The sequence below is a fragment of the Alligator sinensis genome, unplaced genomic scaffold (assembly GCF_000455745.1).
Source record: "Alligator sinensis unplaced genomic scaffold, ASM45574v1 scaffold418_2, whole genome shotgun sequence".
Taxonomy (NCBI): Eukaryota; Metazoa; Chordata; order Crocodylia; family Alligatoridae; genus Alligator; species Alligator sinensis.
Genome location: NW_005842682.1, coordinates 556279 through 576539, shown reverse-complemented (window position 1 = coordinate 576539; position 20261 = coordinate 556279). Strand labels below are relative to the sequence as shown.

Below are 20261 nucleotides of genomic sequence, written 5' to 3'. Positions count from 1 at the left end.
GAATCAAGTAACCAGGAAAAGAGAATGGGATATAACAGTAAAAATAAACACTAAGGTAAAAAAACAAACAAACTTGGAAAACAAGGAGTGATCTTTACTTAATCATCTAAAATATTCCCTCAAAACAACATTAAGAAGCTTGTGTATTCACAGGTAACCAACTTCAAAATATTTTCCAATCTCCACTACCCAAGTTAATCACTTTGGTATGCCGTAAGCAAGCTGTATACTACTTGAGACTCCCACCTCCCCGATCTAGGAGCTATCATTCAAAGTACTTTCATTTCTGACTTAATTAAGCCTTTAAGCCTTTTCGGTGTTACTTTTTATTTTTTATGATATTCTGAATGGCTCAATCATAAAGAACAAGCAGAATGATTTTATTTTTATTATGAGTATGGGTTAATCAATAATTGAATCTTAACTATTTTGTTTATTTACAGTGTATGTAAACACTCAGATTTGCATTCCTTTCACTTCCTAGTAAAATCACATTACAGCAAAAGCTCTGTTATCCGGCATCTCCCAGGAATGGGGGATGCTGGTTAATCAAATATGCCAGTTAATCAAATGTGCACAGTCTGGTGCACTCCCTGGTGTCTGTGTGCCAGGGGACACGGAGGGGAGCCCCGCACAGGCTGCTTTGCCCTGGGCCATGGGCCAAAGAAGTGAAGGAGAAGAACTCGGCTCACAGTGGCAAAACTGGAAGTGGGACTTCCAGTTTCGCTTTCGTCGCATCTTTTGGATTCCGGTTAGTGGAGCTTTCCGGTTGATGAAATGCCAGATAACACAGCTTTTGCTGTATTTCCTTTTTCATTTTGATAAAAATGTAGTCAGACTGTACTGAGCCTAAATTCAGTTTTAAGCAGGATTTATTTTGAAATATCCTTCTTTTATTCATTGTGTGCATGTATAGTTGCATGTGTATGTGCGCACACATGCATTTTGTTTTGGTCCCATATTTAATGAACTACTTTTTCAATTATTCTTTGTGCAAACTGTAAAAGGATAGTTTTCCTCATATCTTTTTGCAAAATTATTTTTATGGGGTTGGCAATTCCTTCCATTTCATAGTGTTAGCAAGGTTTGCATTATTACTATAAAGAAATATTTGAAAAAGCTCTATGGTGTACACACAGAGAATGACATATGGAACTTGAGAATCAGACTGAAATGATGAGAATGACATCAAAGGAACAGATGCTGTAGGCTTATAATTTACAAAGATGTTATGAATATCCAGCTATACCATGTTAATAGCTTTTTGTACCACCCTGTAGTCTTGTTGTTTGGGTGACATCATATTATAGGCTCAAGCTGAGGTTCCTCTGAATTTTGTTACAGTCTAAAGAGATACTAAGGCAAATTAATGAGGCATGGTTTGGCCTCAGATACAAACTACTTAAATTTAATCTATAACTGTGGAAAAATGCAATTCATTTCCTTTTCCCCATCTATTCCACAAAATCATAATGGTAAGACGTTCTTGGCACAACACTGAATTGTATTTCATCTGTCATGGATGTTCTGTTAACCATTCAGCATGGTTTTATACTATCTGCAATCAAAGAGATATTGCTTGGGCAGGAACAGGAGATAATCCATAACCAGATTTGCAAACATGATGAAACAGAGTCACTTTCTAAAACTGATGAGAAATAGGTGATAAGCCTGCAAATGACTATGCTTAAAACAATAAACCTGTTCATTCTTTCTCTCTCCCACCCCCACTAATCCTTGCCCCGCACACTGAAATTAGGATGATCCACATTGCATGACAGCAGTGGTTTGACTCAAAGACCGCTGATATCAAAAGGACCTTGGCACAAGGTACTAGGTAAGGTACCATGAAGTTCACATTGTAGCAAACAAATGGAAGTCTCATCCTATAAAAATTGAGGGAATGCTTGTAGATAGGGAAGGACCCTCATAATACAGGAGCCATTTTTATTACTGCTGTTATGCTCACATGCTTTGCCACTCTGGAGTATTTGGGGACCTTTCTCTGCTTCTGACATCTGAGAAAGACATATCTCAAGTCTGGCCCCTTTAGACACATTAGATTGGTATAGCGTGTTTGCCACAGGCCTCCTTCTGAGGACAACTTGGATGCTATAACTGAGATCAAAGCAGCTGTCAAAGCAGGGAAGTTATTCAGAGAGGCCACATTAGTTCTCTTAAATTTGCACCATCTTATTCCGAATGCAATTCAAGTACTTGATTTGCATCTGAAGTTGTCTCCAGTTCAGATGCTGGTTATGTGAGGTACTGCCAACAGCTTTTGTGACTAGTTCTGGTACTTAAAGCACTAGTCCACAGATATCATTACACGGGTGCTAGTGACAGTGATATTCAGTGCAAGGTGTTCACTGTATGAGCCAGCTTCTGCTAACACTTAAGGAAAATATGCAAAACCTCTCTCATGCTCTTGCCTATGAAACAAAATTAGTGAGCCAGTAATTAGGTAATTAGTTCATTTAATGTTGTTTACAATTATAAAAATGATGCTTTTAAAGGGATTTTCACCTTCAGAGCTGTTAACTAGAAAGACTATGAATTATAGAACAAGCCATCTATATTCTCTGCTACTCATTACTGGTTTCTGTACCATATCCATGCATTCAAAACTGTGGCTTTGTTGCTAAGCTTATCCCTCATCTGGTATATCAGCATCAATATAAACTTCAGTACTCATACTACAAACCATGGAGCCCATGATACCCCTCAAGTATACATTTTAGTAAAAATAAAAAGTGCGATGCCTACGACTGCAAGAATGGCAATGAAAATATGCAAACAGAAGCAAGCAGAAGCAATACAGTAAAGATCAGACTGTGGTAGGTCCAACAGTGGGGTGAAATAAAAGAAATGCCCATACATCTATTTTTTAATAGAATCTCTCAGCTTTAACTATAAAAAAAAAAAAAAAAAAAAAAAAAAAAAATCAATCAGTTCAAAAAAGCTCAAAACATTGCATCTTGTCGGGAATGTAGATATATAAGCAAACATATACAAATTAAAATTCCTTCAAATTTGACTTAGGCACTACTTTATTTTAAATATTTTGCGATTTTCTGTAATTATGTAAGGTTAAAGATTACTTTAAAATTCCCCTTAAATAATCATAACAAGCAAAAATAATATAGTTAGTAATGGGATGAACCTACATCAATGACCGATAGGTTTTTCACAATTTAGTTGTTATCCAAATACTCTGTTGCTGACTTAAGTTTATTTGGGCAACCTTAATTATGTATTTACATGCCTTTGGAATGATAGTTTTAATATAGTAGAAACTGCATAGAATTTCAAGGCAACTTTTTTCATCTGGCTGGGATAAATGAGAGATTCCTTCAAAATTTACTTTGTGATACTGAAATTCATTGCTTGAATCCAGTGTACTAAAGAGGCTCTCTAGGATACTTACTTATAATTAATTATGTGTACAATTAAGTAAGTGTACAAGGGTAATTTACAATAGATAAACAAGGTTTCATTAAATTTTCTTCTGCAATTCTCTTTACTAAATGGATAATCCATCAGGCCAAAAAAACACTGCTGGGTTATACATGAACAAATACAACATTTTATTGTTCTTTTTGTATGTATAATCTTGTGGACATTTCAAACTTAGCTAAAAAAAGCGCTAAGATTTTCAGCTATTTGCAAAATGTCATGACAGGTTGGTTTTTTTATGCTTTGCTAAACTCTTCCAGTACATGCATAGCCATTAATGATCAGCATCTACACCCCAAAAACTATATTATTTACCCAAATCCAAGATGACTGAATGTAAGATGACTCCTCAATAACTGGATTCTATACATGGGCTATTTATAAATTTGTTATAATTTTCCATGTACAGAATCTAAGTATTGGAGAGCTGTCTTAAGTATAGCAGAGCTGTCCTGTACTGCTATAGCAGGGCATGTGGTGGGGGAGTGAAGTTGCTTGACCTCTGCCCCTTGCCACCTGTCCCACCCACCTCTTGCCCACCCCCACCCAGTGCCTGCCCTGTCACTTAGCACTTGCCCTTCCCATGCTTATGATCCCCTGTTCCTGTGCCCCCTGGCGCCTAACCCCCATGGTTTCTCCAGGCCCTGGCACCTACTCCCACACACACTTTCTTCTGTCTCACCTGTCCCCCCACCTCGTTGCCTGCCACCACCATCTTTCCCTCCTGTCCCACCATCTGTATTCAAATTTGGGTGGGGGGGACTTTTCCCACCCCCATGTCAAACGGGGGTGGGGGGAGGAGGGCATTGTCTTGGATTTGACTAAACACAGTATATTGTCCTTCACAGAACATAGAGCAGTTCTCTAATCTTCAATTCCCATTCCATTGAAGATGAAACTTTTCCTTGAAATCCTTTATTAGCATAGCATAATTCTCTTGATTGTTTTTAACATTTAATGGTAACAAATTATTGGTAGTTCCTAACAGTTTGGCTAAGATTTTTTATTCAAATGAGCAATAAAAGTACTGAGAAATGAGTGCAAAAAAAGAGAACTATGATAAAATACTAGAAAAATGTTACTGCAAACAAGTATCTTGGTGCTTTAAATTGAAGTCTGTAAAGCTGTATCGCTTTTTTCTACATGAAGAAGCATCACAAGCTTCTTTCAGCCAGGTGAAAATAATGTTTTTTTAAATCAAGCATGCATTTGGGTATTAAAAACTCAGCCTGTATATTAAACAAAAGTGAGATTAAATACATTACATTACAGAGTACAAAAAAGGTTGCTACCATAGCAATAACCTTGATTGCTGGCATTGAACTCCACAAAAACAAGAGGTAGAAGACAAAATCCTGCCAGCTCGTCTACTATTACTCCTTTCCTTGAGAGAAAATTCAGCTAAAAATGAGGGGATACTGAGTAAGTAAAGAGAAGAATGGGTTACTTCAAGCAACACTCCTTGAGCATAGAGGGTAAGAAATAAAATCTGGGAGAAGAGGATGACTAGGTTATCTGCAAGCAGTACTCCCTTTTCACATGCCCCTCACCTCCCATCCGGCTTGTCAAAAACACAGACTATCAACAGATGTACCTGGTAATAAATGCAGTAGAGAAACAATTACCTACACTGCAGCTAGAACAATTAGTCATCTGAATTCAGAATCTACGGCAGATATTAGAGTCAAAAGACAAAACATGATTGCATGAGGGAAGGACAAGATGGTTATTTTACTGATAAAGGAAGCAGGTACCTCAGCCCTCCAAGCATAATGCTAATGAGCTATAGGAGAACATGTGGCAGGACACGGATACAATATTTGGGCCGCCTTAAAACGATACAAAACTTTAAAAGTAGGTCATGAAAGCCTTATATTTCCCATATGGATATATATGAAATCTTAAGCTATAATGAAATCTGAGTTTTGCTTCAAGTGGCTTTAAAAAGGGAAGCGATATATATATGGACTGGGTTGGCAGCAGCCTGCGCTTGCAGCAAAGCTCCCTTAAAGCATTCCCTTTCCCCCACCTGCTTCCCACTACAAACAACTGCTGACCCCTGAATTAAATCACTGTTCTTAAAAGTGTTGCTAGACCCCACCTCCTCACAGGAGGAAAAGTTTATCTTTCCTGCATAGACTAAATTTTACTTCTCTTGTACAAAAAAAGTTTATCTTTCCTGCATAGACTAAATTTTCCCTCTCTTGTACAAACCAGCCAATGAAGTCTGAGTTTTCCTTCAACTGGGTATTAAAAAGGAAGAGAGAGAGAGAGAGAGAGAGAGAGAGAGAGAATCTCTTCCCTTTTAACATAGATATCTATAGATAGATAGATAGATCTCTCTCTCTCTCTCTCTCTCTCTATATATATATATATGAGAGATGTCTTTCTCAGATGCCAGAAGCAGAGAGAGGTCCCCAAATACCCCAGAGTTGCAAAGCAGGTGTTCCTGCATGCAAATTGTGGTCACCTGCCTGGTCGGATACTTGACAGATGCGGGGGGTGGTGATTGCCAACCAATGGTCAGTGTCGAACTGGTGAGGGAGCACTTAGAGCATCTGAATATCTTCAAGTCAGCAGGACCAGATGGACTACACACGAGAGTGCAGAAGGAATTGGCTGGAGTCATTATGGAACCATTGGTGAAGATATTTGAAGACTCATTGTGCTTGGGAGATGTCCTGAAAGACTGGAAAAGAGCCAACGTGGTGCCAATCTTTAAGAAGAGAAAGAGGGAGGATACAGGAAACTATAGGCCAGTGTGGCGGCGACGTGCCTCCACACAGGCACGAGAGGAGGTGAGGGGGGTCTGCGGGGCACACAGAACCCTGAGGCAGAACCCCGGAGGTGGAGACTTACCCTTGGAAAACTCGGTGGAGCAGGAGCCGGAGCCAAGGCGGCGGCCGCAGCTGCAGCCGCAGCCGCAGCTACAGCCATGCAAGCCGTCATTACACCGATTATGGAAGCAGCTGTTCCCGGTAAGGGAAACAGCTGAGCCAATCACACCGGCTGGCATGGTCGCTGCGGGAGAGTTTAAAAACCCCACCAGCACTTGTGGGGAGGGGGAGAGAGAGAGAGAGGGAGAGAGGGCAGGCAGCACGCCTGCTGTCCAGATGCTCCTGCTGGGGAGAGGCATAGGCTAGGCTGTGCCGTGCCGGCGCAGGAGGCAGGGCAAGCCTCCAAGCCTCTGCCAAAGGCATACAAGGGGAGAGCCCCGAGCTCTCAGCAAGCAGGGAGATACCCATACTCCCCTGTGGAGACAGGGAGCAAGGGGAAATAGAGCTAGGGAGGGGTACAGAACCCCCTAGAAGGCACTGGGCAAGGGAAGGCAGCTCCATGGGCCACCCAGTCCCAGAAGAATACTACTTCTAAACAAAGATGGGGCGAAAAGGCCCAAAGAGGTCCAAGCAGGACCAAAGGATAGAGAGAGGAAAAGGGACGGGCAGGCTGAACCGTACCGTGTAGATCGAATCTCTTCATGCCTGAGTCTGAGGAGGGACAAGCCTGTAGAAAAGTGAAGGCTAACATCGACCCGTGCAAGATCAGTTGGCAAGTGGACAGGGTGTAGGGCTGGCGGAGCCCCGTGGAACATCGCACATCATAACTGTGAGTACACCCGTGTCGGGTGGGGAAATCCCTCTGAGAAGATCTCCGCTAGGACCCTCCCGTTAGAATTTGTCAGCAAAGTCGTGGCAGGAGAGACGAGAGAAGGGGATACCTCACCGGCAGGTGGCTACATATGTAAGACCACCGTCATCACAGTCAGTATGAGCTCAATACCAGGTAAAATTTTGAGAAAAAGGATCAAGAAATCTATTTGTGAGAGACTAACAGAAGGCATGATGTTGAAAAATAGCCAACATGGTTTCAGTGCAGGCAGGTCTTGTCTGACCAACCTTGTCTCCTTTCATGATCAAGTAACGAACCGCTTAGATGGGGGGGACGCAGTTGATGTCATATACTTAGACTTTAAAAAGGCCTTCGATATGATCTCCCATGGTGCTCTTATAAAAAAGCTGGGGGATTGTGAACTGGCAGAGTCCACAGTCAGGTGGGTTGGGAACTGGCTAAGGGGTCAAACACAGAGAGTGTTAGTGAACAGGTCTGTATCGTCTTGGAGGGAGGTGGCCAGCAGTGTCTTGCAGGGTTTTGTTCTTGGGCATGTACTGTTCAACATCTTTAACAACGATTTGGATAAGGATGTGGAAAGCCTGCCGGCCAAGTTTGCAGACAATACTAAGTTACGGGGAAAAGCGGTCACGCTAGGGGATAGGATGTGGATCCAAGCGGACCTGGACAAACTGGAAAGATGGGTGGAACAGAACCAGATGCGGTTCAATAAGGAGAAATGAAGAGTGCTTCATCTAGGGAGAAGTAACCAGATAGATTAGGAGGAGATGTCCTGGCCAGCTCGATGACTTAAAGGGACATTGGGGTTATGCTTGATCGCAGGATGAACAAGAGCCACCAGTGCGAGACTGAAGTCAACAGAGCTAACAGTGTACTGAGATGCATTAACCAATGCATTGCAAGCAGGGCTAAGGAAGTGATACTTCCTCTCTACTCGGCATTGGTGACGTCCCAGCTGGAGTACTGTGTCCAGTACCGGGCACTGCACTTTAAAAAAGATGTGAAGAATCTTGAAAGGGTCCAGAGAAAGGCCACAAGAATGATTAAGGGCCTGGACGACGAACCTTATGAGGAAAGACTCGGGGATCTGGGACTGTTCAGCCTGGGGAAGAGAAGACTGAGGGGGGACTTGGTGGCCATCTAATAAGTATGTAAGGGGTGAATACTGGGAGCTGGGGGGAAAATTGTTCACTAGGGCACTCCAGGGGAGGACAAGGAGCAATGGCCATAAATTGTTACAGGATCATTTCAAGTTGAATGTAAGGAAGAACTTCTTTACGGTAAAGGTGACCAGAATCTGGAATAGACTTCTCAAAGAGGTGGTGCAGTCCCCAACCTTGGAATTCTTCAAAAGGAGACTGGACAGACACCTTGCTGGGATCATTTGATCTCAGCAGTATTCCTGCCCAAAGCAGGGGGGTTGGACTCAATGATCTTTTGAGGTCCCTTCCAGCCCTTAATTTCTATAATTTCTAGGAAAGCATGTGAAAACAACAACAGTAATAGAAATGGCTCCTGTAGTATGAGGGTCCCTCCCTATCTATAAGCTTTTCCTCAATTTATCTGGGATGAGACTCTATTTGTTTGCTACAATGTGGACTTCATGGTACTTTACCTAGTACTTTATGCAAAGGATCCTTGTGATCAAGTTCCTTTGTATATGACTCAGCCAGCACTGCACAGCCCTAAAGGGGTACGCTACCTCCTCGGGGCACTCGCCTACCATGACTTGATTGTAATAATTGGAGAATTCTCTCCCTGAGAAGGAAAACTGGCTCTGCTGTCAGGGCTGTCTCCAATAATCCAAAATAATCAGTTATAGCCTGTAACAGTCTCACAGGCCTTACAGGGGGCTCCTCCAACACCAGTACCCCTGCCACAGTCCTCTGGGTTTTAAAGTCCTGCTATTAAGGTGTCACAGCTAGGAGCAAACTCTCAGTACCTTCCTGGATGACTCCCAGGAAGCCTCTGCAGTCCATTAGAAACAAAAATGCAAAAATATGGAGAGGGGTATCCCTCACCCCTGGCCTCTGTTGCTTTCCAGTGCAGGGTTTCTCCTCTCACTACTGCTTGTGCCCTTTTGGGCTCTCCACCCTGTACTCCCAGCCTACCAATGCTGGTTTCTGGCCCTCAGCTGTAGCTCATCTGTCCTGTATTGAGGCACCTAGGCTGAGTTAACATCAAGTGACTCCTTCCCTGAGGTTATAAACAGCCTGAGCTGTTCCAGCCCCATCTTAGTGTTTCCAAATAGGGCTTTCCCCTTTCAGAGGTTCTGTTTCCCAATAGGAACCTTAAGGAGGCCAGACGGTCTCTGTTCTCCTGGGGCTCTCTGCAACACAGGCTTTCCCTGCTGGGACACTTCTCCCCTCTGCCTTACAGCGTTCTGCAGGTAAGGGTTTAGTTCTCTCCACGCTTCCAGACCTGTCTACGGGCTTCTTCGGTTTGCTGCCTCCAAGCAGGCTCTGCAGTTGCCCTGTTTCAACCGTTCCTGTGTCCTGACCCTTTACTGTTGGAGCCACTTGACTACCAGATAGTAAGGGGAAGGGAGCGAGCATCGATTTTTCTCCTCTCAATCTCCCTACAATCTGCTGACATGGGTGGTCTTCAAGTCGACTGACTTCATATCTATCTATCTAGAGAAGTAGAGTTTAGAAAGGGAATACTTTAAGGGAACTTTGCTCCAAGCATGGGTTGCTACCAACCTGGTCCACAGCACTAGAGGCAGAGCTGCAGTCACTGCTCTTTACCAGAGGGCTGCCACCATTTCTGCCCGCTGCAACTTTTCTCCTTTGCCCAGGCAAAGCCCCTCTACCCCCACCCCCCCACCCTGAATTTTTCCATTCTAATGCAAAAGTCCATTTGTCTGACATTTATAGACATTTAGAAATGTGTATAAAGTTTCAGTTATTATTTAACAATCACAATAACTCTCTCAAGAGTTTGCTTTTTGAGAAAGTAAACAACGTTGCATAGGGAAAAAAAGCATCTGTACTAGGGAAAAATTATTTAAAATTTAGTTTTATTCTACAAAAATATACCCCCTGGGAATACTAAGTATTTGTGATTTAAGAGATGGGATTTTGTTTAGTTTAAATTTAAAATTGACTGCAGAGTTTTAAACATAAAAAGATTACAGATTTTAAGAGCAGAATATAGCTTTCTTAAACTGCTTTAATATCAGCCATCAGGATAAAAAGCCATCAAAATAAGTCTTTCATTAAAAAAAATATAAAACCCTTAGGTTCTTTTCAAAACTACTGGTTACAGAAAACTGTATTAACATAAATAACATTAACAGTGCAACAGAGTAAAACCATAGTTTAAAAACCCACAACCACTTCAAAAATACCACTTGCACTAATGGTCTGCTGTGCTTAAAAAACATAATTTTTCTTTAGTCCTGACATGGAATTCGTTTGTTCTGAAGCTTCTTCCAGTCATGACATTAACCAACTAGTTACAAAGGCAAATTAAAGGGCTAAAGTTGTAAACATGTTAAACATCAAAAGCCTGAGAAGTGCCTCTTGTCTGCATTTTTACTGAGTGCAAAATCGAGCCCACTTTTCTAATGAATGGTTGAATCGTTAAGCTGATTCAACTAAGTAGCACCTAAATTTCTTTCATTTTCTCTTTCACGAGTATTGAATCCAACTGCCCAGTACTGTGGAAACATTCACAAATAGGTTTCAGAAGAAAAGAAAATGAGATAAGCCAGTGGTAGCCAACCTATTTCCCTCATGGGCTGGACGAACCGTACTCAGTCAGTACATGGGCCAGATCATGGGCCCGACCCAGCACATGGAGCAACCAGGTGGGGCCTAATCCAGCCATGTGGAGAGAAGGGGGTGATCTCAGTCCTGATCTAGCCACATATGAGGGGAAGGGGCCATGGTCTGTGCCCTGATCGGGTTCGGTGAGGCTGAGGAATTTGGCAGTGGGTGAGGGGTAATAATATTACCATACTTGCCACTGCTCCCCCACCACCAAATTTCCCAATCCGTGGGAAGACCCACAGGCCGGATGCTGTGGCTCCATGGGCTGCATTTGGCTGGCAGGCCAGAGGTTGAGAATCCCTGGTCTATGTTATGCCCTCCACCCCTCTTTCACTAGTTTCCATCCAATCATTCTCTTAGGAGAGGAATGGGCAAGACAGCCATGAGGTTTGTTCTTCCTCTCTAGCCAACTACGGACAGAATCCCTGATAAGCCACCAATCCCTACATGTCCATGCAAATCATGGGGAACCTATAAGAGGGCAAAACTTCCCTCTCTCTGCAGAAGCTGTGCCCCTGTGTATTCCTGGCTCCATGACAATATGATTCTAATGGAAGTGATCATTACTGGCCTCTAGGACCTCCCCATAACAGGGAAACACCAGTACAACATAAGTGTCATTGACTACACAACAACTGGTACTAACTTGATAGGTTGACCTCCAAGTGAAAAGCAACTGTGTTTACTAAATCCAGATTATGCTAGGAAGTGTGTTGCAGGCCAGAACTGTTCCACAGTAATCTAGCAGTGTAACTTTAGTGGAGCCCATCTTACAAGGCTTCCCCAGATTTCATTAGCTAGCTAAACCAGAAAGAAATACTGTCTGCTCTGGAACATCTCTTTATTCGCAGATCCTTTCATGCCCAACATGACCAATCCTTCTCCCCCCACCAGACCTAATTGTTGCCACCATGAATCCCAGACACCATAAAGCAGCCTCTGAAGCATTCAAGTGGGGATAGTAGGGTGAAGACTGATGTGGAGGCAGCTAGGCCCAGTTCAGACCTGCCTTAAAATTGCACAATCAAGCCTGGTTTCTTATTACATCACAAATTGCTTGGTGCCCGGTATGGCTAATACTACTGCCCAAAAGGGAAAAGATTTGCTTCTAGTGACCACTGAGACAGAATAAAAACAAGAACATTTGTTTAAAAAAGGATTTTCTTCCTCTCATCAGCTTACCCAGCAAATAACGTGTTTGGCCAGGGATGCATACCATACTGCTACATAGAAAACCAACCATACCTGGCTTTGGCAGCATAAAACATTTTACTGGCATACATAAGAATGAAACATTCATCCCTTATTGCTGGTCTGATTTATTTAAAAGGTATCCATTTACTGTTTAATTTAATAGGAAACATAAGCTACTTGTGTTAGGACTCCATTAAGGTTTTAAGTTAAGGTTTTAAGTTTTATAGTTTACCTCTGAAGATTTCAATTTACTGCTATTTATAAGGTTTGAAATATTTATCAGAGATCAATTTTTTTTCAACTCATAAACTCTGGATTTAGGATAAAATACAGTTGATTGTGGATGAAGCATGCCTCAGAGACAAAACAGCTACGTGCACAAACCAACACTGTTTTTTTAAAATCCACAGGCAAATGGCTTAACTCATATAAAGCATAAAATAAAATCCGGCCTGACAAGTCATGTATAAGTAAGTTATAAAACATATTTCAATCTAACACTGGGAAAGAAGAATAGCTTCTTGAACCACAAAAATTTTTAACACAGGAGCAGATTATGAAGGATTGGCAACGTAATTTACAGAGATACATTGCTGCATCCCCACCCACAGCCCCACTGAGTTCAGTGAAATTCTTGTCAGGATTGTGTCCATGCAATTTTCAATGAAGGATCAGGACCTACACTCACTAATTTGATTAACTTTCAAAAAATACAAACTTAAGAGAATTCTGAGAAAGAGGTTAACATTGCATTTAATGATTCTCTCTTGGTGGAGATTATTAATGTGTTTCCACATTATTCACCCCCCATTCCATAATTAGATTTGAAAACCTCCCTGGATTCTTATAAACCTACACTAATATTTAGGTAGAACAGTTGGGAATTTCCATAGAAGGGCAACAATATCATATTTTCATACCCAACAGATGTGCAACCCAACAATTATCTGAAAAGTGTGTCCATATTCTAGAAGGAAGTTTTGGCAAAAACTGCAGATTTTTATATTACACATTCCAAGTTTAAAAGCTAGTTGGGAATTTGTCACCGAAGCTATCTGGACTGATAACACAGTTATTACAAAATCAACTCTTTACAGGAAAATTTGTTTTTGCTGACATTTTTCAATTTTCTTTCGGGAAAATAAACTAAATGCTTTCTTCTGGGTCAGGTGAAAGTTAATATGAGACCATAAGAGTTTCCACAATAACTCACAGAAGCACTACCCCTGCCTCACGACCTCATTCACTTCTGTGGGCCAGGTCCCTAGACGGATCACCACCCTCAACATCCCAAGCTTTCCTTCCCATTGAACTACTGGGGTACATCCTTGCAGCCAGGTTTACATAGCATGTGAGGAGGTATAGTCTGGCTGAAAGACCCAGTCCATGTGTAAGAATGGATGTACAAGGCAATTAGTAGGGCTGCGCAAGGCTTCGGTCACTGATTCGATTCGAAGGAGATTCGGCCCAATTTGGCGGCCAAATCTCCAAATCCGAATCAAATCAGGAGACCCATTAATCTCTCTGAATCAAATTGGAAACCTTCGATTCAATTCAGAGAGATTGGATGATACAGACATAGACACAGCTTTATACGTTTTTTCTACATACCTCAAGGTACCAGGTGGCTCATGAACGCCGAGATGGTGGGGCAGATGGAGTGTCCCAGGGGAGCAGCAGTGTGCTCAGCGGTAGACGTGGAAGTGAACCAGAAGCACTTCTGGTGCACTTCCGGGCCCGCCGCGGAGTGCGTGGGGGACCCGCCCCCCCCAGCTCAGCAACTGTTGCCTCCTCGGTCTGGGGGGAGCACCCAGGGTCCCCCCGCAGCTGATCGCCAAGCTGGGGAGGGTCCAGGGGGGTGCCCCGCGCTCTCGGAGGTGGACCCAGAAGTGGAGCGGAAGTACTTCCAGTCCACTTCCGGGTCTACCACCAAGCACACAGGGGGGGGTGGGGGGGTGGAAACACACTCCTGTGGGATGCTTCATCTGCCCCACCATCTCAGTGTTCATGAGCCATGCCCTGGTACCTCAAGGTATGTAGAAAAAACATATAAAGCTACGTCTATGGCCAAATAGCTGATTCTCCGGATCAGAATTGAATCTTCATATTTGTCCGAAACAAATAAGGACAGTGATCTGAATCAATGAACTGAATCACTGTCCCCCGAGTTGGGCCGAATCTGAATCCAAATTGAATGCAGCCTACTTCGCACACCCCTAGCAATTAGCTATTCCTAAGACACTATAATAACTCAAAAAGGATACTAATGAACACAGAACCAAGTTGCAATATACTACATTGATCCGGTTCAATAAACCAAAATAGTATTTAAGTTAATGGCAAAATTAAAAATCAAACTTTGCTATTTTGACACTGTATACCAATTTGCAGCAAAAACTAAAGTTCCCCACTTTTAGCAATTTGTAGGGGCAAAATTTTGGTTTTTGACCCGCCATACAAAAAGCAGATATTACAACCTTATGTGAGAAGAGGAACAATACATAATACCTGTTTAGGAAGACGGAAGAGAGAGTTTTTGTAGAATATATCTTTGGCCTGACTCCATGTTCCATCAATGATGATGATTACAGATGGACCAGAAGGCTGCAGAGCCGTTTCTTCCAAATTAGCTGCTTCAGCTCCAGGATACAGGATTAGTGTGTTAGAATTCCTACATACAGCAGCTAACTCAGGATACCTGCAAACAAACACAAAAGACTTTTTGAGCTTTTCTGGAAGAGAAAGTATACAATACATTTTTCTTCCCACATCTACCCTATGTCACCTTCTCCAAATGTAAACTGTTCAACACATGGAACTTCACTTGTTACCATTCCTTCTTCTGAAATCCTCAATCCTACTCCCGAGACAGGAAGAGTGCATCTACACATTCATTTATTTGCTATAATTACGGTGCATGAAATTTAGTACCTGTAATGACAGGTACTACAGGTACAAACTAAATGTGCTGTAATCGGCACTATTACACATTAGTACAGATGAACGTTTTTTAGTAATGCTACTGTGCATTAGACTAAATCTACTGCACCTGACCATGGGCTTTGCCCACCATGCTAGCACTCAGTAGAATTAGTCTGCTGTGCATTAAGCATCTCATGTAGAGGCCCCTGCAGAGGAGTTAACAGAATAATACTCAGACTCAAAGTAATGGTCAGAATGATGTTAGTCATCATCTTGATCTTGTGCTCTGCAAATCAGATGTTCTAGTTTGAAAAGAAATGAGTTTTAAGAAAAGACTCCTTTTAGATGGAAGAGTCAATCTTGGTTTTAACATTTTGTATCATTCTAGTTTCTCAACCAAGATGTTAAGTACCACAAGGTCACAGGCTGGTACTTTACCACAAGCTTAAGGCCAACATTTAAAAAAAATGACTGCTAATACTGTATTTCCAAACTGTGAGTTCTATTGTTGGATGTGAAAAGGAGATAGCACCCACAAACACAGCTGCAATTGATGGGACTTGGTAGCTCATAAAATCCAGAATGGTTTTAGTATCTTAAGTTAGATGCTTAGCATTGGCAACAGGTAAATATAAACAGAGACTATTACAGCTGACTAACCAGACTGGCTCTTCAATAAACCCAACTCATGCCAGCCCAAACTGAAAATCATAAGGACCAAAAATAGAACTATGATCTCCCATCAGACAGTGATGATAAACCATTTCATTGGGTTCAGTGAAAAATTCAGCATTTATTTCCTTTAGGGAGATTTCACAGTTGCACAGACACACAGAATGTTCTGAATTATTTACTTGGGATTTAAAAGTCTTATTAGTTTTTTACAAATAATTAAACATCTATACAAAGATGTTTCAGAACAACAGAAGAGCAGACATAAAAGTCGCTTATCAGAATGATGGTGAATAATTTCTGAAAAAAAAAAACAACCCCAAAACACACTTCTAGTATATGATCAAAAGCATTTCTTTAAAAAAAAAAAAAAAAACTTCCATAAACAGAAATCCAAGTTTAATTTAAAAATGCAAGATTAAAGTTGCATAGATAGAGAATTAAAAATCAGGAACCATTAGTTTGAACTCTAATGCTTAATGCTGAGTTATACCCAGAGGCATTGCATGCTTCCATAGATACTGATTCAGATTTGAATGAACAGTTTATAGAAAATATTTTTAAAGTACTAGTCATATCTTAGAATTCAACAGTCTTTACTAATTATTAAAGTGACACAGTGTACGTGTTTAAAAAAAACAAAACAACAAGCTCATTCATAAAACATTAATGGCTGAGTACACAAATTCAAATAATCTGAGAATATTCTCCCAGGTTTCTTCTCCTGGTAGAGAAACTTCACCAGAGCTGTGTGTACAGACATTCAAATGCTGAGGCCTGAAGGAGTGGAGAGCCTGCAGTGCTGACACTGTGCAGCTCAGGGGGGACCCAGTGCACACATCTCAATGTGCTCTGCAGGCTCCCTTAGTCTGCCTTGTGACAGATGGCAGCAGTACACAGAGCAGCCCTGATTGGCTGACCCAGACTGCCCATGATCAGACTATGTTCTCACACAGCACAATGTGGAGATTATGAAGGAGGAGTGTTCTGCTCCTTGCTGAAGCAGTAGAGTCCAGTGAGCAATACACTTTCCCTGGGGAGGGGAAGAGGGATGTTGAAGGACTTTAATCTCTTCTGAGAGAAGCTCCATGGCATGTATAGACATTTGCAAGAGTGAGTTACCCGTAGATTTTCCCAGGTTATTTTTCTCTTGGAGTGGTCATTTTTACTCTGAGAGATAAGCCTGAACATCTGCATACTCATGGTTTCTCCTGGGAAAGCAGCAACTCTCCCAAGAGAAACTAAATGTCTGTACAATGCAATTGTCTCTGCCCTTACACATGTACCTTCCCACCCCTGAAAATGCTGACAATATACAGACCTCATTTTCCTGAGAAACTCAGCACCACCCACATACCAGAAGGTGCTGAATAACTCTGTGGATGTACTCAGTGCCTTGCAGGCCATGGTATACTTCCAAACATTAGAAGGCACTGTAAGTTCTCAGTACCATGAACAGTTCAATTAAAGCCATGTCCACTGCTAGTAAAATTTATAGAATTGGCCCCCTGAGAAAGACTCAATTCTGATCACCATTATCCATGCCTTTGTAAACTTCAAGGCTAGATTACTGTAATAAACTCTATATGGGACTGCCCTTGAGGAACGTCTGAAAGCTGCAGTAGGTGCAAAGGGCAGCAGCCTATATTTTACAAAGGTCAGCTGCCAGAAGCACATAACTCCAGTACTCCAGAGTCTGCACTAACTTCCTGGAGCTTCTTGGCACAATTCAAGGTGTTAGTCTTGACTTAGAAGTCCCTAAATACCTAAGGGGACTTCTCAGCCCTTTTATGCTCCGTCATGATCCCGAAAGTTAGCCAAGAAAAACCTGTGCGCCAAGTTCACTTGCTAAAACACAAAAGATGATTCTCTATTGTTGCTCTTCAGCTCTGAAACATCTCATACTTGAGACCTGCGAAAGCAGAAGTGCTATAAACCCTTGTTATTTGTTGGGTATTCTGCTTTTTTATGCATCTGTTATTGTTAGCCTCCCTGAGCCTTTTTGGGAAGGGTGGCATAGAAATCAAATCAAATAAATAAATAGATACAAAAAAACCCAACGTACATATATAATGTGGTAAAATAAGAAAGGAACAAAGTTACAAAAAATAAGTTCATGAGGTTATATATTTCTTTTACATATTTTTTTGCAAGATATATATCACTTTGAGATGAGATTTAGATTTCCAGTAAATCTGGGCTTTTCCTTCTTATGTATCCCCACCATTAATAATTCTCACCTAAATAAAATATCCCTTAGGGGTTTGCTGAAACTCAATTATATGATAAGAAAGATCTTTCCCATTTATATAGCTTGCAGAATTGACAGTTAAAGGTATTATCTTTTTTCCTTGTTAAACGAACAACATTTGATAGAGAGTCTGAAAAAAGTAGATATCTTAATGATATTATTTTAAAAGCTACTTGACAGAAAACTACCATTCATTCAATCTGCATCTCTGAATACAAGCAAGCCTTACCACAGAGTCTTTAAACAATCACATATTACTTCATTAACGTTACTAAAAGGCAGGATTTTCTAGACTACTGCCAGATGTTCCCAGTGGGAGTTGCTATGTGGAACAGCTCTGAAAATTGAGCCATTTTATTTAGCTGTCTAAATGGGAGTTGTTGCATAAAGAATCCTTTTGGAACATATATAAATAACATAATATATTAATTTTTACCTTACAAGATTTGACTTGTAAGCTTATGTTTACATACATAATAGAGTATGAAATATAATGACTGCACATAAGCAAGTAGAGTTATAGCTAGGCAGTTATCCTTCATTTTTTTAAATTCTTACTTGAAAAATCATAATATCATAGAAAAATGTCACCAAAAGGGATCTTCAGATGTCATCTAATCCACCCCTTCTGCTCAAGGCAGGATCATCCCTCTCTAAACCATCCCGAACAAATGTTCATGTAGCCTGCGCTTAAGCTTTGAGTAACAATAATTGGACAAACTCCCTGTGCTTAACCTTACGCTGTACAATAGTAGTCCTACATAGTTTCAATTTTTTAACCTCAATCCACATGAATAATTTTAAACATGATGCAACATGACTCAGTAAAAACTGTAATAGCATATCTCAAATTAAAAATCAAAATCAAATAAAGAATACTCAGGTGGTTTTGCATTTTGTGCATTTTGTGCATTGGAAAAATTGATAACGAAAATATATGCTACAACAATTTGTTTCCCATTGTGTCACTGCTGGTATTAAAGAAGCACTGCTCATTCTGAAACATTACTAGCTTTAGGACACTGGTGTATCATGAAGCAGAAGTTAAATTTAATCTACCATTTCAATCAGAGAAGCCACCATGCTGATGGCAGCCTCTTTGAAGCTACCAACTCTCAAGAGGAAACTAAGCCATTTTTAAAAAGCTGTATTTTTCTAACCAATATTCTTCTCCCAGATCAGAGCTGGACTTTAAAAGATACAACTCTGTTGATCAGAAAAAAAGGTTATCTTATATATGAAAAAAATATTCTTAAATAACCTGGCTCCCTTCTAAGTCTTAGCTGTTTCAAAGAGGATGCAAAAAGTTTGGCTGAAGATTCAGTGCAAACAGTGTAAAATGAAAGCTTGCACTGACTTCAAGTATTGTACTTCTAGTATCTTCAAATCAGTGGGATTCAACATTAATTTTTTGTACTTTTTCAGAAACAAATAATGAGAATGCTGATGCGACTAAAACTTTTCACTAAAAAAAAACTGTTGTAATGATTATCAAGTTCAAGGGCTGTATTTAATCCGAAGATTTTTCCCCATCAAATGTTCAGTGCTGGGTTTTTTCCTAGCAAATACTCATCATTCTAAGGCAACATATTTGATTCCTGTCCAATATATACAGTTTATTTAAAGGTGAAGAAAATTTCTTGTCGTCATATAATTCTTTTAGTAATATAAATTTCCTCAAGCAGTAACATGTTAGGGCAGGGGTGGGCAATTATTTGGCTGGAGGGCCGCTTCATGAATTTTGGTGAGCTGTCAAGGGCTACAATGATAGCCCCACCCCTTCACAGGTGCCCCACCCCCTGATCATCATCTTGGGACTGGAAGTCCTGCACCCTAGCCCCTGACCTTTGCCATTGGAAGTCCTTCCCCTTGCCCCAGAAGTACTCTTTCTTTTTTTTTCTTATGGGGGGGGGGGGAGGGCTGCCCTCTTGAAACTGGAAAATAAAACCAAATCATATACTTAAATTAAAAAATTTACTATAATGTATTTTAATTTTATTTCAAAAAATATTTTTGTCCTGATTTGTGTGTTTGTGTAGTATATAGAGGTAATTGCATAAAAGCTCAAAAATAAAGTCTTAGTCTTGTATGTTGTGTGTGTGTATGGGTGCAGGGGTTCATGGAGGAGTATGTGGGGTGAGTTTGTGTGTGTATGGTAGGGTGTGGGATATGTGTGTGGGATTTGTGAGGGGGTGTGGTTCCATGTGTAGGGGAGTGTAGGATATGTTGGTATGTGTGCGTGTCTGGGGGATTGTTGGGGGGGTATGGGTAGGGTGTAGGTGTATGAGGGAGGGTAGATGCTGTGAGGACTCCCCTACACAGCCCCCACCCCTATGGCACACAGGGACTTACACGCCACTGGG

At 41.2% G+C, this 20261-nt stretch overlaps 1 protein-coding gene across 1 annotated transcript in view; it reads right to left on the bottom strand.

Annotated features, from left to right (window-relative positions):
• Positions 1 to 20261, bottom strand: part of DTWD2 (DTW domain containing 2) — a 152524-nt gene that overhangs the window by 69462 nt on the left and 62801 nt on the right. The window contains exon 4 of the mRNA XM_025215898.1: positions 14562 to 14751. Coding sequence (XP_025071683.1) covers positions 14562 to 14751 — 190 coding nt within the window. The remainder of the gene's footprint in view (positions 1 to 14561; positions 14752 to 20261) is intronic.